Here is a 26,991-nt window from a genome sequence, read left to right on the forward strand (position 1 = left end):
AAATCTTAAAAGGGATCCCAGGGCTCAGCATTTGTTTCCAGCAGAGGCTATGCCTAATCCAGTATATGACGTGCCAATGCCAGAGGCACACTCCCGTGTACAGTCTGAGAGAGAGAGATCTCATAGATCTCATAGGAGACGGTCCCATAGTAAAAAGAGATCGAGGCATCGTCACCGATCTCCTAGTCCATCACCGTCTACCTCGAGTTCGACTTCTGTGTCTTCTTCTTCCTTATCAGATAAACCATTCAGGAAAAGAAGGAAACACGAGAAGTCTGGGAAGAGAAAGTCTTCCAAAGCGACCAGGGAATTTAAAGAGGGAGGAAAATCTGTCAAGTTTATGACCTACAATGGACAGTATGGTCATACAGACAAAGCATTGCAGTTTATCAGACAGTTTGATGCTGCATTTGGTACAGAGAAATTTTCAGAATCCTCCAAATTAAGAATGGTCAGCCTACACTTAACAGCAACGGCTAGTGCATGGTGGAGTGCACTGACTACAGATGGGTCAGCCCCAAGAAAGTGGAAGGGCTTCAAGAAAGCCTTCTACCAGCAGTTCATGCCTAAACAGTTCAGAGACCATGTTCTTCAAGACTGGGACAGCTTGCACATGGATGCAGGAGATACAGTGGATGGGTACAACCAAAAGTTCTGGGATGCTTATTTGCAGGTTGCACCGTTCAAAAAGATCTCCAAAGGTACCCAGATGAGAAAGTACAGAGCAGGTCTCACTCCAAGAATTCAGGCAGTAGTGAATGCTTTGGGGGCAAAGAATATTCAAGATCTTATGCATTCAGCCTCAGTAGCGAGTCTTGTACCGCTACAAGATCCATCTACAGTGCCATCCTTGCATGCAGGACGTGCTGATAAAAAGAAATCTGATTTCATAAAATCAGAAAAGAAAGAGTCCCCTAAGGCTGAAAAGAAAGGGTTTCAGCCTCAGAAGCCGAGGGGTACTCAGTTCTCAAAGACCTATAAAGGCAAATCTATTTTTACCCCTGAACAGATAGCGGAATTCCGTAGAGATGGGAAATGCTTCAGGTGCGGTAAAGAGGGGCATGTGGCTGCCCAGTGCCCAGAAAAGCCTTCATCATCGAAGGGAAAAGAGGCAGAGAAGCCACGAGGACCGCAAAAGCCAATGGCGGGGGGTATTCCTGATATACTGGGTCATGCTTTGAACCCAGAAGAACGAGAATTGCTGCTATCATGGGGCAAAGTTAGAGACCAGCAAGCGCTAATTTTATTTGATCCAGGGGCTACTGATAATTTCATATCAGAGGATCTAGCCCTGAGGCTGGGAATAAAGACGGAAGAGTTAGGCAGGGCTTTGGATGCCGATCAAATGTTTTGTGGGAATCCTGTGCCAGTTACTCCCTTGATAGGGAAGCTCCGTCTACATGTTCAGAGTTATGTGGATCAGGAAGACTTCTTCATTTCTCCACTGAAACATTATGATGTCGTTTTGGGGATGCCTTGGTTTCACCGCAAGGCAGTGAAGTTGACTCTTCCTGAAAGAGTGCTGGAATTTGTACATAGGGGAAAAAATCAGCGTGTAATTGCCAGGAATAAAGGGGACACTATCCCCATTGTATCTGATGTTTCATGCGGTAAAGCAATAAAGTCTGCAATTTCTGCGTACATGGTTTTTGTAAAAGAAAAAGAGACTGATATGCATGCTGAAATGAATGATGCAGACAAAGATAAGTTTCAGTTTTTGGTAAACTTTAAAGATTGCTTTTCCGATGTTTTGCCAGGGGAGTTACCCCCAGAGAGACCAGAAGATCATCAGATAGAGTTAATGCCTGGTAGTGAGCCACCAAATAGACCCCCTTATAGAGTCAGTGCGACTCAGAGAGAGGAGATTATGGCTCAAGTACAGGACTTGCTGTCCAAAGGCTTGATTCAGCCCAGTTCGTCTCCTTTTTGTTCCCCTGTACTGTTAGTACAGAAGAAAGATGGTTCATTCCGTATGTGCGTTGATTATCGCGCACTGAACAAAATGACCATCAAGAATAGATTCCCTATTCCGCGTATTGATGATGTCTTGGATCAGTTAAATGGAGCTTCAGTTTTCAGCAGGATAGACTTAAAGAGTGGCTACCACCAAGTGAGGATACAGCCTCAGGATGTGCACAAGACAGCATTCCGCACTACATTTGGGTTGTATGAATACTTAGTGATGCCTTTTGGATTGACAAATGCTCCAGCCACATTCAATAGAATGATGGATCGCATCTTCCGGAAGTACAGGCATTTTACTGGTACTTTCTTTGATGATATCTTAGTTTTTTCTAAGACAGAGGAAGAGCACAGAGAACATCTTGCTATAGTGTTTCATGAGCTGAGAAATCATCAGCTCTATGCAAACAGCAAGAAAAGTGAATTCTTCTTGGAAGAAATCCACTATCTGGGGCATATAATATCCAAGAATGGGATACAAATGGATCCAGCGAAGATCCGTGCCATTCAAGAATGGCCAGAGCTGAAAACTGTGCATGAAGTTCGAAGCTTTTTAGGCTTGTGTTCTTACTACAGAAGATTTATCAGACATTTTGCTGATATCGCAGCTCCATTACATGACCTCACTAAGAAAAACGCAGCCTTCACCTGGGGATTATCACAGAAGAAAGCATTCAATACACTCAAGGAAAAGTTGACTATAGAGCCTATTCTGGTAGTTCCGGATCTGTATCAGTCTTTTGATGTGGATTGCGATGCTTGTGGAGAATGTGTTGGGGCTGCATTGCATCAGAATGGTCATGTAGTAGCTTATGAAAGCAGGCGACTTCGGGATGCGGAAAGATATTTAGGAATCTATGAGAAAGAGTTATTGGCTGTAATTCATGCCATCCATACATGGAAACACTATCTTTTGGGTGCAGATTTTACTGTCAAAACAGATCACCAAAGTCTGAAATACTTTTTGACTCAGACCAAACTTTCAGAGAAGCATATGAAATGGGCAAACATGCTGTCAATGTATCATTTTCAGATTGTCCATACTCCAGGAATTCGGAACAGAGTGGCAGATGCCTTGTCCCGAAGACCCCAGGTCAATAATGTAACTATTGCTTATCATCAGGACCTGGAAGGCATGAGGAAACAATATGCTCATGATTCTGATTTTGGTGAAATTTTACAGCAGATGCAAGAAGGGCAATCCACCCGTCACTATTCCCTGAAAGATGGGTATTTAATGAAAGATGATTGCCTATGCATCACCCAGGAGATGAGGAAAAAGATTTTGGGGGAATGCCATGCACCTCCCTACGCTGGACATAGAGGAATTACAGCAACAACTCTAGCACTAGAGAGGTATTTCTTTTGGCCAGGAATGCGCAAAGATATACATCAGTTTGTTACTGAATGCCTTACGTGTCAGAAAATGAAGTATGATAGACAGAAGGCACCTGGCCTACTTATGCCTCTTCCCGTGCCTCAGGCACCATGGGAAAATATTACAATGGACTTTATTTTTGATTTGCCGAGATCAAAGTCAGGGAATGATGGGATTTGGACTATCATTGATAGATTCAGCAAGCAAGCTCATTTCCTTCCGGTTCGCAAAACCATAAAGGCAGATCATATGGCTAAGCTATTCATGGCACAGATCTTTAAACATCATGGTATGCCTAAGTCCATTGTTAGTGATCGAGACCCCAGAATGACCAGTCTATTCTGGAGAGCTTTATTTGATAACATGGGGACGAATCTGAATTTTTCTTCTTCTTTCCATCCCCAGACAGATGGTCAAAGTGAAGTAGCAAATTCTACCATTTTGGATATGCTGAAATGCTACGTGGGTGACCAAAGTTCAGACTGGGAAAAGTACCTACCGTTAGTAGAGTTTGCTTACAATAATACAGTACATAGCTCTACAGGGAAAGCCCCTTTTGAAGTCATATATGGGAAGGTGATTTTGCCACCTATATTAAGGACTAAAGATGAAATATTTGCAGCTGATCAGTTTGTGAGGGACCTCCAGACAGCTTACAGCCAAGTCCGGACAGCAATTGAAAGGTCTCAAGAGAAACATAAAAGAGCTGCAGATAAACATAGGAGACAGTTGGATCTCAAGGAAGGGGACTGGGTACTTTTAAAGTTTGAAAAAAGCTAGGCTCCGCAAGTTTAAAGGCAAACACAAAGTGTATGCAAAGTTATCTCCCAGATACTATGGCCCTTTCAGGATTACAGAAAGAATAAATGAGGTTGCATACAGATTAGCATTGCCAGAGCATTGGAGGATTCACAATGCATTCCATGTGAGTCTTCTAAAGAAATTTCAAGGACCAGAGCCTACAGAACCAGTATCAGAGGATCCACCAGAAGTGGATGAGCTGGAGGAAGTCCTTCAGCCAGAGCAAATTGTGTACCATACTGTACGTAAAGGCCCTCAGGGTAAGGAATTTTGCAGGTATCTTGTAAAATTCAAGAATTATACGACATTAGATGCCAAGTGGATGGACGAAGACATGTTATCCGATCATCCACAGCTTTTGGATGTTTACAAGGAAGCTTTTCAGTTGAGGTCAACTGAATAGAAGCCGAGGGGATGTCACCACAATGTAAATATCCTAAGTCAAAGTACAGTTGACCATTTATTTGATCTTAATTAAAGAATGTTATATGTGTTAATTACGGTCAAAGAGTCATTTTAATGGTCAAAGGATTGACTACGGTCAAAGATACTTGACTCCAGTCAAGTAAACCTGACTACGGTCAGAGAATGTTGACTTTGGTCAACAAGACTTGGCCTGCGCCAAGAGGGTTAACCCCGGTTAACCAAGATGTGCCAACCTCGGTTGGAGAGACTTGGCTATAATTAAAGCGCCTTGACCTTTGGTCGAAGCTCTTTAATTATAATCAAGAGTGTTGACCTCGGTCAACCAGAGAAAATATATATATTTATTTATTTATATATATATTTGTTTAGATGTGCACATGTGTTCAGTGGGGACGCCCACCGTGACTAGGATTAGTCCACAGTGTGTTGTTATTTGCATGCAAAGCGCTAACAATTAATGGGTACCATGGTGGTGCGCTTTAATTAATTGTTGCAGGTACTAGAAGGATTATTTTTCCTAAGCGAAATGGGAGCCTGACAAGCACCTAGGAAGCGGTTCGTGTGACCGAGAGCTTTGAAGACTCCAGAATGGCCCTAAGTGGCTTGTAATAAGAGTTAGTCTAGATTGTAGACAAGTGGCATGTTGCCAATTTGAATGGGGTTTGAAGCCCTTGTAAAGAAAGATTTCTTTTCACGGTTGTATGGAGAGAGACTTACGAGACAGCTTCCTGCTGAACTTTTGTAACAGTTTTTCTGAAAGTAATAAAGACCTTCGGGGGGGGTCCAGCCCGACAATTTGTCCTGGGCCCTAGTGTTTGTCCAGAGAGAGGGAGAGAGAGGGAGAGCTTTGGAGAAGGGAGAGCTGTGGACAGTTTTAATTCAGTCGTTGACGTGAATCCATAGCTGTTTATTTCCCACTCTCAGTTTCGGTTGTACAACGCCTCCAAGAAACATTTGACTCAGGCGAACAATGGTCGTGCCCATTTCCTTCGTACCTTGAAGCTAAAGAAAGGACATTGCTTCTTCTGTGAGGAGCGGGGCCACACTAAGAATGATTGTCCTAAGCGCAAGAACCAGAAGCAAGCGCCGAGACCGAAGCTCCAGGCGGTCCGAGTACCACAGCTAAGGGAGCTAATCAAGTTTCGATGACAAGTATTTCTGTAAATGTCATTACCTGCCCACTTTCTTGTAATTGCACTTTTAATACTTTGTTATTTGGTTTCCATGATCTTTTCCGAGTTTATGGAGAAGTTAGGGACCAAAGAGTTCACATTCTCTTTGACCCAAGCAGCTCTCACAACTTTGTTAATTACAAACTTGTGCAAAAGATGGGGCTGTCCACGATACCTAGCGATCACACCTATGAGGTGCAACTTCCAGCTGGGAAGCAGTTTTGGGATCGCAAGATTGAAGCGCTTTCTATCCGGATTCAAGAATACACAGCAGCTCTTACGTGCTATGTCATGCACTTGGAGCATGTGGACTTGTTAATCGGAATAGAGTGGTTTAAAACCCATGATAGTCCACGATACCTAGCGATCACATCTATGAGGTGCAGCTTCTAGCTGCGAAGCAGTTTTGGGATCGCAAGATTGAAGCGCTTTCTATCCGGATTCAAGAATACACAGCGGCTCTTACGTGCTATGTCTTGCACTTGGAGCATGTGGACTTGTTAATCGGAATAGAGTGGTTTAAAACCCATGATAGTCCACGATACCTAGCGATCACATCTATGAGGTGCAGCTTCTAGCTGCGAAGCAATTTTGGGATCGCAAGATTGAAGCGCTTTCTATCCGGATTCAAGAATACACAGCGGCTCTTACGTGCTATGTCTTGCACTTGGAGCATGTGGACTTGTTAATCGGAATAGAGTGGTTTAAAACCCATGATATTCGAATTGGATGGAAGAAACATACTCTTTCTTTTTTGGATAAGGACACCCAATTTTGTATTCAGTGTGATAATATTCCCTCTTCTCAAGGACCTATCGTATCTACGATGCAGCTTCGGAATATAATAAACACTTCTGATTATGATGTCTATCAGTGTGTTTTAATTCCGCTTTCTTCATTTGTTGTCTCTATTAATAACAAGAATGATTTAAGTTTGTTTGAACACCGTGAATTGAGAACGTTGTTAGATGATTTCATACTGCCGGAAGATTTACCTCCAGAACGGGCAGTAGATCATCGCATAGACTTAGTACCTGGGGCTCAACCTATTAGTGTTCCACCTTATAGGATGAGCCAGCTTGAGAAGGATGAGTTAGCTTTACAGCTACAAGATTATTTGAATATGGGCTATATTCGCCCGAGCAAATCACCTTGGGGAGCCCCTGTCCTCTTAAGAAAGAAGAAAGATTCTACATGGAGAATGTGTATAGATTATAAACGATTGAATAAAGTGATAATTAAGAATCGATACCCTCTACCTCCTCCCGATGATCAAATAGACCATTTGGCCGGAGCGAAGTATTTCACTAAGATTGATTTGCGAACGAGTTATCACCAAATCCGTATCTATGCTAAACACATAGAGAGAACCGCATTCCAAACTAGGTATGGCCACTACGAGTTTCTTGTATTACCTTTTGGTTTGACCAATGCTCCTGCCACCTTCGAGTAAATGATGAACGATTTGTTCCGAGATTTTCTGGGCAAATTCATTGTAGTGTTCTTAGATGACATCTTGGTATATAGCCGAGCGTTAGAGGATCACATAGGACACCTCCGGATTGTCTTAGTTATTCTAAGACAGCATAAGCTCTATGCCAAGATGAGTAAATGTGACTTCTTTATAAAGGAGATCATTTATTTAGGACACAAGATTTCTTCTGAAGATATTAGCATTGATCTGGATCGCAAAAGGTCCCCCTACTTTGTCTAGAGACCCAAAAGGTCCCCCCCAAAAGTGGAGGGACTCCTATTCAAAAGGTAGTAGGTTTTAGAATGGCCTATCCCTCAGACTGTGAAACAACTTCGTTCTTTCCTAGGATTTACGGTATTTCTAGGGAAGTCTGTGCGTGATTATTCACACATCATGGCACCCCTGACAAACATATTGAAAGGTCGTGAACGCAGGTCTACCGGGCCGATCTCTTGGAATGATGCATTGAACAAGGCTTTTGAAACCTTGAAGTTTGCTATCAAGGAAGCACCCGTTCTTGCATTACCCGATCCTACCCGGCCTTATGTTTTAGAGGCCGATGCGAGTGATTTTGCGATCGGGGCCGCTTTATTCCAAGAGGGCAGACCTGTAGCTTTTAAGAGTAAGAAGCTAGACGACACCCGATATCGTTGGCCCATACTAGAAAAAGAACTCTATGCAGTCGTGTATGCACTGAAGGTTTGGAGACACTACTTGTATGGTTCGAAGTTTCTTGTATTGACCGATCATCAGTCAATCAAGTATGTGTGTGATGGGTCTGAATTGAGGGGACGGAAAGCTAGATGGGCAGAATTAATGCAAGATTTTGATTTTGAAATACGTTATTGCAAGGGTTCATTGAATAGTGTAGCGGATGCCTTAATTCGAGTCAAGTTTGTAAATGCTTTGTCATTTACAGAAATATCCTCAGACCTATTTCAATCTTGAGAGGGCTTTGCGCAACTGATAGTCATTTCACTTCTTATTGGCAGAAAGTCCAGAATGGGAGCTCCATGGTTGACCAAGACTCGAGGATTATGCCCCCTACGGTACATGCGGCGGGAGGTCAGTGGATGATTAGGAACGGCTTGCTGTTCTGGAATGGAAATATTTGTGTGCCAGATGTTATGGAAATTCGATCCAAGATTCTCTGGGAGTGTCATGATGCTCCTAGTGCTGGACATCCGGGTATACATCGGACTCTGTCTCTTGTGAAGCATACCTTTAATTGGCCTAAGATGCGTGCATTTATTGAAAACTGTGGTAGGTTGCCGGGTTTGTCAGGTTACTAAGGCAGAACGCCTTAGCAGCGCGGGTTTATTACAGCCATTGCAAATTCCAGGTAATAAATGGAAAAGTATTTCCATGGATTTTATTACTGGTTTGCCTCGAACGCGCAAGGGTCATGACTCCATTTGGGTCATAGTCGACCGTTTGACAAAAATGGCTCGATTCTTACCTACTAGAACAACTATTTCAGCTGTTCAGCTGGCTCACGAGTTTGTGGACCACTTGTTTAAGCTGTATGGTTTGCCCTCTGACATAGTCAGTGACAGGGACTCAAAGTTTACAAGTAACTTTTGGACACTTGTTTTTGAGAAGTTAGAAACTACTCTAAGTATGAGTTCCTCAGATCATGCACAATCCGATGGCAGTACAGAGAAGGTCAACCAATTGGTTGAAGATATGCTTCGGGCATATGTTTCTAAGAGACAGTCTTCATGGGAAGATTATCTACCTATGATAGAATTTGCTTATAACAGTGCAAAGCATTCGAGTACTGGTTACAGTCCTTTTATGCTTATGTACGGGTTTCAACCTAAGTCACGAGTTATGGTTGGGTTAAAAGGAATCCAAAATGATGCTGCAAAGACCTTCTTGCTAGACATGCAAGAAATGTTGCAGTTTGCCAAGGAGTCTATTAGAAGTGCCCAAGATCGGGACAGATTTTATGCTAATAAACATCGTTCACCTAGAGAGTTCTCTGAAGAAACGATGGTATATTTGCGAATTCCCAAGGAATCCAAGAGCCTAAGTACTGGTTTAGTTCCGAAGTTATCCCCCAGATACTGTGGTCCGTTCAAGGTCATTAAAAGAATTAGACCAGTTGCATATCAACTAGAATTGCCTCCTGATGTTAAAGTACATCCAGTAGTTCATGTCAGTAGACTGAAAGAAGTATTGGGTACGGATGATCAACTTGTTTCTCCTCAAGAAATAATAGAAGTTACAGATTTGACTTTTATTCCACACGAACCGGAGTGTATTCTTGAATTTCGTGAAAGACAGATTCATAATAGAACTATCACGGAATACAAGATCAAGTGGAAGGATCGTGTTGAGGAGGATGCAACATGGGAGACATTACAGAACCTCCAGCGGACATTCTCGAGTTTTTTAGCGAACTCAAGAGTGAGTTCTTAGAGGAGGGGAAGTATGTCATGTGCACGGATTGGTATCCGGCATGTACTCGGTACACAAGACTAGCTCAGGTAGCCTGGGGAGGCTTAGAGCTAGGCAAGCTTGATTCTCGGGTTGAGTGGCAAGGGTACGAACCAGTTAGAGGTCTTCGCTATTTTTGGCGCTTGGGGCCCGAGTCTATATAAGGGGCCCAGAGGTTCAGTTCTCAGAGAGCCAATGGGAGCAAGTTTCGTTCCCAGGTGCTAGGTCTGATCCTGGATTGAGTCGCAGACGCGCGCCTGCATCATAGCGTAGCCCAAGGCCCAGCAGCGGATCCCAGGCTTCACAGCGCCACCTGGTGGTATGGGACACCAGGCTGGTTAGGATCTGGTTGGGAGTTCGTGCCAGTAGCTCAGCTCGTGGCTCGGAGGGGAAATCTCTTGATTCGAGATCACATCCCGTAGATGTCATGGTTGGGTGGTGAGCAGCCTGCTCAGTTTCCTCACATTGGTGTGTTCTTGTGTTTGCTTGCAGATCAGAGGTTTCAAGAGTGCTGGGGACGTGTCAATATCAAGGTGAACTACACCAAAAACCCGATATATTTGACCATACTAGAAAGATTTAGCAAGTTCTACATGGACTGTTCAGCCCTAAGTGAGGGGTCCAATGAAATCTAAGAAGAATTATCATGTACTGCCCATGTGGCAGCTCGTGCTGCCCACATCGCAGCCTCTCTTTCCCTCTTCATTCCTACAATTGTCACTCCCCATCGCACACCTCATTTGGCCACTTACATTCGCGGAGTTGAGACCCTACTATCTCAACATGCAGAGGAAGTGCAGAGGCACAACAAAGGGCCTCTCTGTTATTACTGCCATAAGCAAGGGTCCGATAGCAACATTGGTCCTTCTACATCCAACAGCTAGTGCAGTCATAACAGTCTCCCTTTCATTACTACCTTGTGCAGCTCTAGGCATTGTCTTCCATAGTCATGATAGCAGCAAAAATCCAAAAGAAAGTAGACAAACCGATTGGAGAACTTCTGGCCAAAGTAAGGTTCCTATTCTCTTTGATGGTGGCGATTCCTCAATGACAATCTAATTGCCAAACTCAATCTCACCACACAATAGTCAACCAAAGTGCTTAAGCTTCACAGCGTGTTTAGACAGATTCAACAACCCGTGAGTATCACAATAATGAGAAGCAGCCTTAATTGTCACCAAATTAGGCCCCACTAATGTCTAAGGAGGACCATGGCTGGCAAACCACAAAGAAATAGAGACCTAGCAAGACCGTAACAATCAAAGACATAAACCGAACATCTTGAGCACCCCACATGCTATCCCAACTTACCCGTATGAAGTAGCTGCTCTATCAATGACCGAGCGAACGGTGCTATCTTAGGAATACACACCATGCAGGGGAGGTCAATGGAGGGGACTAGCATCACTGGAGCAAAGCAAGGGTATCCTTTATTTCCCACCCTCTCTCGACTTTACATAATGAGTTGGCCTGGCCACTAACGGAAGACGTGATTGACCACTAGGAAAGGCACTCATTCCAATCATGGGTCGATCTCAAGTATAGGAAAGGGATTGCGGAGATACTTGTTAGCATGACAAGCATTATGACAGCCAGGATATGAAAATCAACCTTGGTAAGACCAATGTCATAATCTATATATACCCATGACTCCACCTTCTACATGAGTAATTTACTTAAATTGAATCTCTTTGCCAGCACTACCCAAAGGTGCCTCAACTGACTTGGGAGAGTGCCATCTACCTACAATTTGACTACTTCTTACTGCTTACACCCTACATGGGTACCTACTAACAGCAAGCGTGCGTGCGTGCGCGCACGCACACACACACACACACATATCAATATATCATCCAAGTTTTATATCAAAAGTGATCTAAGCTGCAAAGAGCCTATTTAGGATCCTAGCGGCAAAAGTTGCTACCTCTTAGATATGTTTGACATTTGCCACTGTTGTCCCCTACTACACACACACACACACACACATTTATTTATATGTAGATATAGGTATAGTTTCATCTGCTCTCGTTTTTTTGCTTACACTACATATGTAGAGGCCTACTAGAAGCCTCGACATATTGATAGTTAAAGAGAGACTTTGTAACCTGCCTTTGATCACAAAGGGCAGTGTAACTGTCTCTACTATCTCACAAAACTGAAAATACAGCCAACTCAAAAGATTGCCTTTGTCCACAAACAAAACTCAAAGCATAAACTTCACTGCATAGCATCATGGAGCCATTCAAGACAAGGGAGGCTAGAATGCCCCTACTCAGAAACATAGAGAGTGACACCTGTTGGCCCCAACACTTGGCGCCCCTTGCAATATTTATTTAATCTGGTTAGCTCAAAATACAAAGGGACTCCCTTCAAGAGCTCACCCGCAGGTGCAACCCAGTACAACGCCAACCCGTGGTTGTGCTAGTGACCAACTCCCACTGCTATTACTTTGGTTCCTTTCAGTAGACATGCATATTCACAAGTAGACCAGTCTAACAGCATGCCAAGCAATGCATTACCCATTTTCGAGCCCAAGGCCAACCACTGCACCCCCAGGAAGAGAGTATCACAACCAGTGTCCCAATCCTCTCCTGGGCCAACGGCAGGGCATCCAACCTAGCAGGAACTCAGTAGGAATGGTTGTAGCAAATAGTAGAAAGGGAAGATGAGAATTCAGCCAACAGAAAGAGCCTGTTTCAGCCCGAAACAGCTCCAGAAGTAGGATGAAAAGCGGACAGCAAACTCTGGTAGGAAGGAGCTGCCTATGAGTGTCTTCCAGCACCAAAAAATATCAGAAAAGAGAGATGCATCCACCAGAATAGAGTTTTCAGCCCATAAACACCTTCGTTTTCAGTGCGCCTTGCACCAGGCAGGAGCAAGAAGAGAGCATAGTTGCCGCGTTCCGGGAACGTCGGATGCTAGAACGGGAGCGAGAATGGGAACGGGAGCGGGTCGAACGTCGGGGAACGCCACGTCATATGACATGTCGGCATATGACATAAAATGACAAAACATTTAAAATATCCAAGATTAAACTTTAAAGTCTTAAACATTAAAAATTTAAAGACTCCAGAGTCCAGACTCCAAATTGAAACTGAAAAGAAAGTACATTGCATGAGGATATATAATAGCTGAAAATACAAAAAGCTGGCTGCTGAGTACAATGTACATATGACAAAAGTATCAAGTATGACAAGTACAAAACTAGCCTCAAGGGCCAAGGTAACTGGTGAGTCAAAGACTAGTCATCAGCAAGTGAGATCTCATCCTCCTGTCCAAGCTGTCCCTCAATCTGCTCATCCTCATGCTGCTCCACATCATCCTCTCCCTCTGGCTGATCCTCACCATCATTGTCATCAAGATCAAGGGAAAATCCAATAAATGGCTCTGGAGTACACTCAGCCCTGAACTTGTTAAGCAAACGCAAGTTCGCATTAACAAATACAAGGTCATTTGCCTTCTAGACACCAAGCCTGCTCCTCTTCTTGCTTGCAATGTTCCCAAAACTGCTCCATAAGCGCTCACAGGGCGAGGAGCGAGCACCTTGGCTAAGCACTCGAATGGCCAATCTTTGCAGCAATGGTGTATCTGCCCCATAATCCTCCCACCACCGTGCACTAGATATCTTGAACCTATCATTTTGTGCATCCTGCAAACCGAAGAGGCCTCTCTTTTGTCGATAGAAGGAAAGGTCTTCACGAACCCTCCTCCTATCATCTCCACTGGGTACAAGCCTCCTCAAGATATCCTCCCAACCCTGCACAACCTCTGCATCTGTCTCTTGTCCTTTACCTTGAAATTCTGGATCCACCACAAATGCAGCACTAATGCAGAGTGTTACTCTGTCCACCTGCCTGTCGCAAGACGAGATAGCTCCTGTCTCCTACCCCCATCCAAAGTCTGTAGAGACTCTAGAGATAGGATTCTCTCAATCATCCTGTCTATCGCCTCGTACACCTTGCCGATGCAAGGCTCATCTCCATCAAGAAGCCTCAACATAAGAATGATTGGCCGCACAACCTGCAACAATGCCTCAACAGTGTCCCAAAAAGTGTCATCAAGAACTATGGACCTGCATCGAATACCTGCCACTGAGGTGCGCTCTCGCCATGCATCCCACTCCTCACAAACTACAAGCTGCCTCAAATGATTCTTCACTTCAAAAAGACGCTTTAGCATAATGAAATTATATGCAAAGCGTGTTTCTAGATACTTTAAGAGATCCTTTGGGGATCTCTATCGAAATACAGCCAAAATGTAGTGGTGGCGAGTGATAAATGAAACAATGTGATTGCCCATTTCAATAAAAGGCTCCACCCACTGCATCTTACTAATATCTTTGAGGAGATTGTTGAGCCCACGTGACATGCAAGGAGTGAAGCAAATATGTGGGTACCTATCCTCAATGATCCTCCCTGCTGCCCTGTTTGAGTAATCTCCATCAGAAACAAATTGGATGACATTATTGGGACCCACATAATCAATGGCTTCACTCCAAATATTTGCCAATCTCTCTGTAGTTTTGCCCGCCTCTGAATTGTCAATAGCTTTAATAAAAAAGCTACATCCTCTGGAGTATGCAAGGATACCCTGAATGGAGCGGCTCCTACTGTCACTCCAACCATCACCCATGATAGTGACGCCACATCTACGCCATACATCCTGAATGGGTCCCAAGGCATCCTCTATAGCCATCCTCTCTGAGGCTAGAAGTGTAGTGCGCAATGCCTCGAATGAGGGTGGAGCATGGCCAGGTCCGAAAGAAGCAATCTCCTTCACCATATCTGCAAAGTATGGGTTGCGGGCCTTTACCAAAGGAACATCTGCAGCATAAAAAAACCATGCCACTGCTGCATCTACTTGTGCCCTCCTCCTAGGGTGTCATGATGCCACAAGACTAACCTGCACTGGACCTCGTGAAGCCTGGGTCTGGGAAGCATTTGTTCCATGCGCGGATGGCTGTGGAGCAGCCCCAAATAATGGGGTAGATGCACTCGCTAAAGATGTCGCGCCTGTAGGTGCAGCTGATGATGATGTACCTCGAGGATCAAGAACAGAGGGCCGACTCCCTGCTGCATCAAGTCTATCTGCAAGTGCCTGCAATCGTATGATATATGCTCCTGACACTGTAGGGCAAACAGAAATGCCTTTGCCTCTAACCCCCAACAAATGGGCTCGCACACGATCCGTGCCTCCACTCTTAATGGAACCACAAAAGTGGCACTTCCACTTGCGTGACCCTCCTCCTCTTGCACTATCATATCTGGACACAAGATCCACCTCATTCCACCAAGGGGATCTATTTTCTGCATCTATGCCACGAGGAGGTGCCATTGAAATTGATAAATGGCTGAAAATTAAAAAAACAATCAAAATGCCCTTGCATGAGACATAAGTAAAGTGTCCACTAGGTGGAAAAAAACGCAGCAAACTAGAATATCCAAATTCCAATGTTCATTGCGTCAAATTTTAAATTTTACCTGCTCAAGAATCAAGTGCCAACCAAGCAAGAGTAGGGGGCAGCCAAGGGGCAGCCAAGGTAGGGAGAGTGTGGGGCAGCCAAGAGGACTTAGGCAGCAGGGACAGCAGGGACAGCAAAGGAGGAAGGGAGCCGGCTCAGCAAACGAGCCAAAAAACAGTCGCAGCAGCTTATCTAACCGCCGCCGCCCCTGTTGCGCAGGATCACACAGGCCGGAACGCCCAGAACGGGCGTTCCAGCACGTTCCGGAACGTTCCACCTGATAGACACGTTCCGCTCCCGTTTCGCCCGTTCTAGGCACACCTGCAGCTCCAAACCAGCGTTCCGACGTTCCAGGAAGGCGGAACGCCGTTCCGCGGTAACTATGGAAGAGAGGCACCCATGAATATGGCTTTAGATCCAGGAAAGAACTTCCGTCGTGAAGAAAGCAAAAAATGGCCCAGAATGAAGGCGTCCAGGTCCCGGAAGCATGCTAGCAACAAAGGGCACCAAGGGGAGGAGAACTGTCGCGAAGAAAGCTTGAAATTCCACTTCAGCCAGCAAGAGGAGAGCTGCAGAAATCCATCATCTAGAGGATGAAGCTGCCCCTGGTAGGGGAGAAGTCTCAAATCAGCATGAAAAGGCAAGGAAAGGCTCCGGGGCCTTCTAGGGGTTTCTAGGGGTGACACCTAGGTGCCACAAGCCAATGACCTTAGAAATTGAAACCACTCTAATAGCACCAGAGTTTCTATCAACACTCCAAAGGTGAAGGCCGCTCACAGAGGCTACTCTTAAAGGAGAAGACTAATCAGAAAATAGACAACCTTTTCCTCATCCAAGATGTAAAACAACTCCATTTCATTGTAGACTCTCCAATACAAACATTATAGCCTCACCTCACCTCGTTTGGACCCAAACAAGGTGACGTGAGGTGACGTGAGGTTAGTCAGAACTCATCCTATAGAACCAATTGGCTGGTACAATCTTGCGCATTTGAGACGCATGGTGCAAGTATGAAAGGACCCAATGAGGTCAATATGGAAGGACCCTAGAGAAGGGATCCATCTCATTGGGGTTAGGGGATGAAGAACCCTTACAACATGGAAGAAGAGCTTCGCACTAGGTAACCTAATAGGTAGGCCCTACCTTGTTGCTGGCTAATCAATTTGGAACCCAAGATGTGCTAAATTCGACTCCTTACTAAATATGAAGTCTTGACCGTAGCTTCATCATTGGGTATTCTTGTCTAAAAGGTTCTTTAAGAGACGATCTTTGGGAGATTACGTTCATTATGCCGTCAGACACAACTGCCCTAGTTGACACCCCTCGAGACAAAAAACGTGCAATTGGCAAACCAACGCTTACTCAATTGAGGTCCTTGGCAGTAGTCACCCAAGTAAAGGTGCTCAGCTAAGTACAGAAGGCTTTTTTATTATTGTTTATGCCTCGACTGTTTGGAAACGTTATTAATTGTGAGCAAATTTTTGTTATGCGACTACTACCAAAAACACACAACTTTTTAAATTGGCCACCAAAAAGTGCGCACATTTTATTGTTCAAGTTAAACATACGCAAATAGTCTACTGTCCATAGCTAGAGGCCAAAGAGCATTAAGCCACAGGTCACAAGAACCAAACTAACAAGCCTGATGCACTGCAAAGTGACATTGTCCTCCCTTGATAGACCATGGTGGCATGGCTTCTATCTTGCACAGTATTGAGCGACTCTTGCCGATACAAGTCAAGATGACAAGAAATGCAAATTCAAAGAATAACTTCCCAAGGAACCTCGCTGGTCATTGGAGAGTTTATACGATTCTAAATGGCCGAGTTCCACACTTATAATTCGAAAATCATTACCTTTAACTGAGACAGCAGCGTGCAACTCGTCTCGAAGTCCTTTTTCGAGAAGGAAGTTTTGAACTTCTCGAACGTACTCTGAGTTTGCACAAGCTTGGTCTCCATGACGATCGTCGAGCTTCCACTACAGTTAAGACGAAGCCCCGAAAGCTACGCACCAGGATATAAACCTAAAGCAGCAGGAGACGAAAACGTTGGATTCTCTCTTTACTTGCAAGGGACGACTTTCATGTTTCCTTTTTAGCCCTGGTTAGATCTGTACGGCATGCGGTAACCCTACCCTGGTTGAGGGTGGTCTAAGAGGGTTTGACCATTACGATAATGCTATACAAGTCCCTCGTGCTTGCTTCCAAAGTGCTCTATATGGGTGACTTTTATGACCTTCGATGCATCATGCTTTAAGTGATGTAAGCCTTGCAAATTTTAAACATTAGACCTCAAGAGACAACCCTAATTTTGGTTTCAGTATGTCCCATAACATTGATGTGTGTGTGTGTGTGTGTGTGTGGAAGACTTGACAACATCCCTTTGCATAGTGAAATGACTAGAGATTGAAGCTAGAGACTGAAAAAGAAAGCGAAACTTATTGCATTAAAGAAAAAGTTTGAACAATTAGGTGACCCCCTAAAAGTTACCAAGCGGTGGGCAATTTTGTAAAAACGATTTTGCACAAATTGCATAAAAGTAGAGCTTGGACAAGTCCTAGCAAGCATCACATTTATTGAAGAGGGGAGTCTGCATACCTGCCACCATCCAACAAGAAAAACATGGTAAGAACTAGCTTAAAACTTAGTTGGGATGGCAGGTGTCATAAACACCCCTTCCTTGTTATCGGGGTCATAATAAAAATAATAACTTAACCATAAACTTATCAAGCTGGATGACACCTATGAGTGTAAGATTGAAAAGGGTAATAATGATGGACAACTTGGGAATAGAAGAGGGGTAAAAAATATTAGGTAAAGGAAATGAAAAAAAGGGGAGAAGTCTTCAAAAGGATAGGGGTGGAAGAATTAATCTTATTAATCAAAATAAAAGAGAGACTAATCATAACAAAAAGAAAAAATTTTGACATGTAGAGTAATGAAGAATCTTATCAATTAAAATAAAAGAGAGACTAATATAATGAAAAGAAAAAATAATATCTACGACATGTACAGCAATGAGGCAAAAGCATTCAGATTGAAAACAAGAAATTCTGAATGGACCAGCATTTGAAAATATTTATATTATAATATATAATATATAATTATTATAACCACACATAGTGTGGGTGGGGAGGCAGCATGCTTCCTTCCCCAACGAGTTATAATCCGAGGAAAAGAGCCCTTCCTTAGGTGCTGAGATAACACCGAGAATATTAGCGCCGAGGATAGGTCTCACGAATGGACAAGAAACTAACATATTACCTGAATGTCAATAGTCGCAATTGTAGCCGAACGTCGAGAGACAATATCCGAAAAACTTGCCAATGTGACCCTAACAAACAACCATTGGGCTGGTTTAGGCACCCAGTGACCTGCATTGTATCTAGCATGTGTATGATGTGCTCCTCAAACACCTTGCATCCCATCCGTTTCTTACAAATGTCATTTTTATGTGGAGAAACTCTCGTATTTTCATGCCAAAACGTCGTCATCGTAGCAATAACTTCCACACTTAGATTGTCTCTCCTTTTCTGGTGTTTTGTTGAAGCCCACAGACTTCTCGAATCGATTGTGCATTGCTTATGCTCTACGTTCAATTGTTGGAGCCACGTTGGTTCTTCTGATTGACAACATCTTCGACATTGTGTGCCCAAGCCGTTTCTCCTTTGTTTCAAGGGACACCAATGTAGCTAATGTCACACTTAGATTGTCTCTCCTTTTCTTGTGTTCTGTTGAAGCCCACAGACTTCTCGAATGGGGATGATCGTGCATTGCTTATGCTCTACGTTCAACCGTTGGAGCCATGTTGGTCCTTCTAATTGACAACATCTTCGACATTGTGTGCCCAAGCCGTTTCTCCTTTGTTTCAAGGGACACCAACATAGCTAATGTCACCCTCTTTACAGCTACTTGGTCTAAGCTGTGCACCCCTTTCACTTTTCTCTAGGTCATTTCTCAGGTTAGAGAGCATCGCCTCTTGGGTGTGCATCTCCCAAGGTGTTGGTAGGATATGAACTTTAGGGTGCAGGCTAAAGCTTGTGAAGACTCAAGACTGGTAATCACCTGAATGGCATGATGTTGCTACCTCAAATGCTCACGTGACACCACAGCTCGTGTTATTTGCTCCGATGGTAATGATCAAATGCATGCATCTGCAACCGCTTCTTGTTGCTGCTCTGTAAGGAGTCTTCTTTTTTCTCATTGTTTCTCCCTTCACAGATGTTGCAAAAGTGTCTTCTGTTGCCGATTTGATACCGTGCTAGCACTTTCCTCAACCCGCACTCTGTTCCTTGTACCTTGACTTGGCTTTTCGTCTTTCCTATCTCTTCGCTCTGTCTGCTTCTCTTGCAAGCCATGGCGAGCTGCATCTTGCCATTAATGCCATTGCCACGATCAGTCCAGAATAGACCAAGAGAAGCTAGCTAGTGGGGCAAGTAAAGAATAGAAGACAACTTACCCGAAAGAAGACAATGGTAAACCAAAGTCTGCGCAAGGTCACGTTGAGGTGTGTGCACGTTGCATGGCGTTTATAGGATGGGGACAAGTTGCATGTACTTAATTTTTCAAGATTTGATGGGCGGGAGGTGTAAAAAATTAAAATTCGTGGGAGTAGCGAAATTTTAACTATAGGTTTTTCCTCCTCTGACGATACACTCAGCAGACTTGAATATCCCAAACAAGTGCAATGTGACCTAAAATGCTTCAAAATACAAATAGGCCAAAGGGCAAGCTATCAGGTTTTGATCCTTTGTATTATTAAATGCAATGACCTTTGGCATGCTTATGAGCCATATAGCGGGTAAGTGCATGGAAAAAGAAACAATTTAAAATTGTAAATAGTATTGGATTTATTAAAAGATCTTTGTACATGCATAAATTGCACTTTTTCAACTTCTTCCATTTTAGGGTGAATCTAGATACTAATAGCAACAATTATCAATATTTTAAGATCACCACGCACTAGTTCCAATAGTTTGGATTCCAAATTTTCAATCCGTTTTGGTTTTCAATAAATTAAGAAAAAATTATGAAGCATGCCCTCAAATGGGTATGCATCAATTTAGCACAACATTGGAGACCCGTTAACCCATGCATCAATTTAGATACTAATAGCAACAACTATCAATGTTTTAAGACCACCACACACTAATCCTAATAGTTTGGATTCCAAATTTTCAATCCATCTTGGTTTTTAACAAATCAAGAAAAAGTTATGAAGCATGCCCTCAACTGGATATGCATCAATTTAACACAACATTGGAGACCCGTTTTGGTTTTCAACAAATAAAAACAAAGTTATGAAGGATGCTTTCAAATGGGTATGCATCAATTTAGCACAACATTGGAGACCCGTTAACCCATGCATCAATTTAGATACTAATAGCAACAACTATCAATGTTTTAAGACCACCACGCACTAGTCCCAAGAGTTTGGATTTCCAATTTTCAATCCGTTTTGGTGTTCAACAAATCAAGAAAAAGTTATAAAGCATGCTCTCAAATGGGTATGCATTAATTTAGCACAACATTGGAGACCTGTTAACCCATGCATCAATTTAGATACTAATAGCAACAATTATCAATGTTTTAAGACCACCACGCACTAGTCCTAATAGTTTGGATTCCAAATTTTCAATCCGTTTTGGTTTTCAACAAATCAAAAAAAAGTTATGAAGCATGCCCTCAAATAGGTATGCATCAATTTAGTACAACATTGGAGACCTGTTAACCCATGCATAATGATCTCATTTAGGTGTATCCTTGGGTTGACGAGAAGCTCACATAGTGTACTTTTGAATGATTACTTGGTTGCATGTATATGTAGAATAAAATTTTGATGTTTTTGAATCAATTGCTATATCTTATAGTCTTCAGGATGCATGCTTCACATGCGACATAGCACTTGTAATGCTTTAACAGTCTCGTTCCAGATCCTTATTCCATAATTTTTGGTCTCATGTTCAAGTTTGGAATGTGTACTAAAACTTAAAGACAAAGTTTGTCGAATTTCGTTCAACAATGCATAAGTTATGGGTCATGCAAGATACCTATATACAAAAAAGTCCCTAAACCTCACCAAAAATGGCTACACCCAAGCAAATAATGACCTGCTATGCACAAAGATGTCTTATAAAGTACATCCATTCTTGAACTTAATTGTCAGGAAGATGGCTTATAAGGAACATGAATTATAAAACTTGATTGTCAGGAAATGGTGTGTATGGTTGTGTGTGTGTGCACGTGCATGTGGGGGAGGAGAGAGAGAGATAGAGAATACATTTTATATATGTTATATTATATTCATAGATATATATATACACACACACACATGAGAGAGAAAGAGAGAGAGACAGAGAAAACGCGCAAAAGATATATATATTATATATGTAAAGTAGGTGTAAAGTATAATATATATTTTATATAATATGATATATTAATATGTGAAAATATGCTTATCTACAAGAGAGAGAGAGAGAGAGAGAGAGAGAGAGAGAGAGAGAGAATATATAATAGTATCTCTCTCTCTCACACACACACACACACATAATATATACCCTTAGAGAGAGAGAGAGATTTTATATATGTTATATTCTACACACACACACATACACGAGAGAGAGAGAGAGAGAGAGAGAGAGAGAGAGAGAGTTCATGTTGATATTTACTATATTTTAATATTTGATATTTGTGTGTGTGTGTGTGTGTATGTGAAGGGGGAGGGGAGAGAGAGAGAGAGAGAGATTAGAGGAGAGGAGAGGAGAGGAGAGAGAGAGAGAGAGAGAGAGAGAGAGGCGGGGAGGGGAGGGATTTAGGAGGATGTATAGGAATAGAGAGAGGGGCCCATGGCATGCAAAGATAGAAAGCCCTCCTATTTAAAATTGGAAATTGACAGTCTATATACGTCACCTATAATGAGATTAGTAAATGAAGTTATCAAACAAGGTAAGCACACATTCCTGTATAAAACAACATAAGCCATGTAAGAAAGCTAAGAGGTCCAATGGATATGCTATTTGTGAGAAACAAAAAAGGATTTAGAAAATTTGTTGAGCTCAAAGTCCCTCCAAGGGGGACCCTTATACTCCTAGAGATGTGATTCTCGAAATATGTAGGAACTATAAGAAAATTTATTGCAACACAATATACAAATGATGAAGGCACCTACAGTTCGGAATGTGCTATTCGTGTAGGAGATGGGCATACAAGTCTTTCCAACTGCATACTTTCTGACTGTGACACACTAATGGATCTAGATGTACTCATTAAGTGGGCAAAATTTTACCCCTTAACCATAGGCATAACAAGCCTTCTCTCTATCAACTTTTTGGGCTTTACCCATTGTGATTGTTTTTTGCCTCATTGTGGCTTTTTTCAAAGTTGGTCATTTGATTTGAAATTCTGTTTCTTAAAATTAAAGACTCTTTAAGATCCCACCTTGAGACCCATGGAGCGGTTCTCTAACCAATCGTGGACGAGTCATGCTACTCGTCATTGCAATAGAGCTATACATGCTCATAGCCTAGAGAGACTCTCCATCATAGCCTTGAGCAACCACACATCATTGCAATAAAGCCAATGCAGTACATAGAGCTTCCATCATAAATAAAAAGATTCCCGTGTTTACTTGGCCAACGCTAGAGAGTTTTATGAAATTCTAAAATCATGGGAAGCCATGTGATACATTAGAAGCCGTTAAATCAACTGAACTATTATTAGCTATTTACAATTGCGCATATAGTTAGAAATGGCCAAGCATCCTTATTTAGACTCTCCATCGCTTTTGGTTTATCAAGTTTCCCATGTTCTCCCATGTGGCATCTCACATGAAGCAGCTTCAACTTTTGGCTCAGGCCGACGAATCCTTACTCGTACTTCTTTTATTCGTGAAGATTTTCACGTGAATATATATATATACTCCGTTCAGAGAACGTCTGAAGAAGACGTCTGAAGAAGAGAGCATCTTCACGTCTTTTCAGGTGGAGGACGTTGCTCTGAGAAATGTTAACGTGAATGTTTCTTAAGTTTGAACGATTCGCGCCAACAGATTTCTGCTGGGAGAAGGGTAACCTGATTCATGACTTTGGTAGAGCACAAGCGGTATGAAAGCTTTGGAGCCTTGGAAGATCACCGTCGAGACAAACAGAGAGACACACAGACAAACTGTTCGCGATTCCCATGCACAGGTGCAGGCATGCTCAATGCTCACTTTTCCGTGTGGCCAACCATTGGCACATACACAATAATTATCTTCTGACGCCCCTGCTTGATGCTCCTGCGCTGCCATTCCAGAAAATGATGCTCCGCTGAGAGTCCCCTCCCTTGTCCATGTGATCCGTACCAGCTTTGCCAGGCCAGCTGCAAGCTTGCGGTTGCAGATTCGCAACCGAAGCAATTTCTTGTAAAAGTGGCTGGTACATGGGGAAACAACGAGTGCACGGAGACAAATCTGGCCAGAAGATTCCGAGAGACTCGACAGTAGGAGCTCTGGATTGGCAACGTCATGTCTGTGTGAGAGAGAGACAGAGAGCGCTTTAGCCTGCGAGGCAGTGCGAACGAGGGAGAAGTCGGAACTTTGCTTGAGAATCCAGATCAATCGCCGGCCTGACCCTACGGAAGAAGATCATCGTCCCTTCATCTCCGCTTACTGCTTCCGAAGAGGATGGCAGCTCTGCTGCAATTCAAAAAATCCATGTTGCCGCTGCTACTCGTAGTTGCACTGAATCCTTGGTGCAGCGAAGCGACCGTGCATTCGCAGACTGAAGGCAGCGCGATAGTATCTGGAAGGATATTTTGCGATCGCTGCTCGGAGGGCAGGTACACAGAGAAGAGCGTTCCACTTGCAGGTACGATGGACAAGGTTTCTTTTTCTGAATCAAAGCCTTTTTTGGTCTCAAATTATCTCTGACAGTTTGCCCCGTTTGTAAATGAACAGGTGCAGTAGTGATGCTGGATTGCATCGATTCCACATCCGGGAGATTGCGTTGGCGCGAATGGGTAGCAACAGACAGCAAGGGGAAGTTCCATTTCCAGGTAGAGCAGCAATCAGTATGCAGCGTGAAGATGGTGAGAAGCACAGATGCACAATGCGCCATAGCCACGAATCTTAACCAAGGCTTATCGGGAGCTGTAATTGCAGCAGGAAGAGGAGGCCGAATCTCAACAGGGCCCTTCGCGTTCAAGCCTGAGCAGCCATGGCCGGATTGCCCATCATCATCTTCATCTTCATTCTTTGCTTATAGCAATGCTGTTGTGGATCATCCAAGCTTTGACGAGCCCTTCAAAGGCCACAAGCCAAGCCATCCCCGTCCCACGCCCACTCCCTCAGATCCTCCTTCTCCCATGGCCTCTCCGCCTTCCGTTTACTAAGAAGCGAAACGACGTCTCGTGCAAACTTTTGATGCGTAGGCCTTCTTGCCGTTGCCCAGTGCATTGCTTGGTCGTAGCTGCTGCCATGACGAGGTAGCGTTTTTGGTTGTGCGATGTCGAAGTGGCCTGCTTCTTCTCAGAAGAATAGCTCCAAGTTATCGTGACAATCTTGTAAGACGAGAACTTGGGGCAATGTTAAGGAGAATCTTCGACTCTCTCTCTCTCTCTCTCGCCCCAGCCCCTCGCCCTTCGAGAAAATCATTAGTCGAACGTCTCCCTACTCAACAAACAAACATGAGTACTGTGAGTTGACAGAACCAGTCTCCATGATGACGATTCTCAAGATACCGACTTCCAAAGTATGTGTGTGTGTGTGTTACGTCGCCTCTAAGGTTGCAGGTCGCCTCACCACAGTTCCGTTAGAAAATATGTAGGAAATCTGCATGAACGAATCCCTCCAATTACATGAGATTTTTTTCAAGCCAATATCATTATTTTGCATTACATATGCATTAAGGTTTTAACAGTTACACAAAAGATCTAATTCTTTAAGCCTAAATGTATGTGCGTGTGAGTGTGCGCGTGTGTGTGAGAGTGTGTGTCTCTCTCCCCCTCTAATACATATATTATGGATCCTGCAATAATAAAATTTGCACAACAAGTTTGCAATAATAAAATTTGCACAACAAGTTTATGTTTACAGTGATGGTATATTTACTTTCTTTTTGCACATCCCATGCCTCCACACCCACTCCCTTCTCATGTAAAATACAAAGAGGAAAAAAAGCACCTTAACTCAAAAGACATACACATATAGGTTATATATGCCATGTTATGCTTGTACAAAATAAAAATTCAATTGACGTGATGCTTGTTAGTTTAAAAAATGGCTTTTGTATTGACATTCAACATTTTGGCCAAGGGCATATTTAAAAACACACAAAATATATATGCATCTATAGTATGTACTAAATAAGAGTGTACATTGGGGACTCGATTCTAAAACAATGGTAAGCAGGTTCTTTGGGATGCAAAAAAGAAAGCAAGTGATTTTTAAAAGGATGTTGGGGTATCTAAACATGGCTTTTGTATTGACATTCAACATTTTAGCCAAGGGCATATTTAAAAACACACAAAATATATATGGGGGACTTGATTCTAACACAATGGTAAGCAGGTTCGCAAGTGATTTTTAAAAGGGTGTTGGGGTATCTTTTGTAGGATAAATGGCAAGTAAAACACAACTTAATTAATTACACATGGAAATTTACAAAAGAGTTTCAATGCTCCACTATAGCACTATCCCCTAGAAGTAGGCAGTAGTCCAAAATTTTTGAATAGTGTGTTCATCTAGGAAAAAAACCAAAAGTAGGCAATAATAGAGGATTGAAAACACCTACCTTTTAGGGGAGTATTTTGGAGAAAAGCTATGTCTTCTTTTAGGAGGGGTTTTCGATTTAGATGTAGAGGAGAGGGAGAGAATGGGGAGAGCTAGAGAGGGTCCATGAAGGTTGAGAAATTAGGAAGGGAGAAGTCATCAGAAGGTGAGAGGGATTTAGCTGTTTCAAGAAGCAAGATTTTGAAGTAGTAGAAGGTGATGAGGGAGAAAATGACATCTTTGGGCAATTTGGACATCCAATTAAGGAAAGAAAAAATCTTGGCATCCAATTAAGGGAGTATTTGTCATCTTTGTTTAAGGTGTCAGGGTCATTTCGACTGGCACCTTTTGAATGGAAGAAGATTTCTTTGGTGAGGTTGCACTTGGAGTGGTCGATGGATTTTAAGAAAAAGTGGACGTTGAGACCATAACAGGCATCTTGCTTGCATTGCTCAACCTCTTTAGAAGAAAGGTTGCAAATGAAAGTAAGAGATTGCATACAGAAAGGTACTAAAAGCTGAGGTTGTCTAGGCACCAAATTTTGGGACCAATAGAGTTAAATTTAGTTTCAATATGAAGAGGCACACAAGAAGAAAAGGTTTTCAATCCTCTGATGTCTAAGAGTTAAGGAGGTTGTGTGAGAAATTGGGAAAGGGCTTCAAAAGAGGCTTTGTCATCAAGGGACAGAAGATCAAGGTTGATAAAGCTCTAAAAGTTGCTATTGGAGGAGCAAGACCAATAGGGATAAGGAGAGGAAAGCACTATTGAGAATGAGGATGACATTGGCAAGACTAGATATGATATAATGATACTCATTTAGCGTATTAATATCATTAAGGTCGATGGTAGCAAGATTGGAGGCAACTCTTCAAGCCTAGAAGGGCTAGGAGTTTGATCCATTCATTGAAAGAAAGTGTTTTGATAAGTAGAGGGGCACTTTTAGCCAGCTCTTTGAGATCATGAGTTCTAATAAATACAAGGAACTCTGATTGTTAAAAGCAGGTAAGTATAGCTTAGGAGATAGGAGATGGAGCCAAATAGGTTGTTGACAGATTTTGACAGGAGCGAGATGCTCGAAGAATGTTTTTGAAAAGAGAGGAAAGAAAGGTTAGGAACAATAATAAAAA

At 42.9% G+C, this 26,991-nt stretch overlaps 2 protein-coding genes and 1 pseudogene across 2 annotated transcripts in view; 1 reads left to right on the plus strand and 2 right to left on the minus strand.

The window, feature by feature from the left end:
• The window catches only part of RPN12A (regulatory particle non-ATPase 12A), an 82,050-nt gene extending 64,751 nt beyond the window's left edge, over nucleotides 1–17,299 (minus strand). Inside the window, exon 1 of the mRNA XM_087391564.1 lies at nucleotides 16,973–17,299. Coding sequence (XP_087247690.1) covers nucleotides 16,973–17,077 — 105 coding nt within the window. The 5' untranslated portion in view covers nucleotides 17,078–17,299. The remainder of the gene's footprint in view (nucleotides 1–16,972) is intronic.
• LOC147889182 (uncharacterized) lies at nucleotides 12,811–14,330 on the minus strand (annotated as a pseudogene).
• Nucleotides 17,300–23,594: 6,295 nt separating the features above from the next.
• Nucleotides 23,595–24,822, plus strand: LOC147889183 (uncharacterized). Its single transcript, XM_087391140.1, has 2 exons — nucleotides 23,595–23,963; nucleotides 24,053–24,822. Exons 1-2 carry the CDS (start codon nucleotides 23,780–23,782, stop codon nucleotides 24,484–24,486), a joined length of 618 nt encoding a protein of 205 aa, XP_087247266.1. The 5' UTR covers nucleotides 23,595–23,779; the 3' UTR covers nucleotides 24,487–24,822.
• Nucleotides 24,823–26,991: the final 2,169 nt, after the last annotated feature.

This window comes from Dipteris shenzhenensis, chromosome 20, assembly GCF_047967505.1.
Source record: "Dipteris shenzhenensis isolate YYH24624 ecotype China chromosome 20, Dip_SZ_1.0, whole genome shotgun sequence".
Classification (NCBI taxonomy): domain Eukaryota; kingdom Viridiplantae; phylum Streptophyta; class Polypodiopsida; order Gleicheniales; family Dipteridaceae; genus Dipteris; species Dipteris shenzhenensis.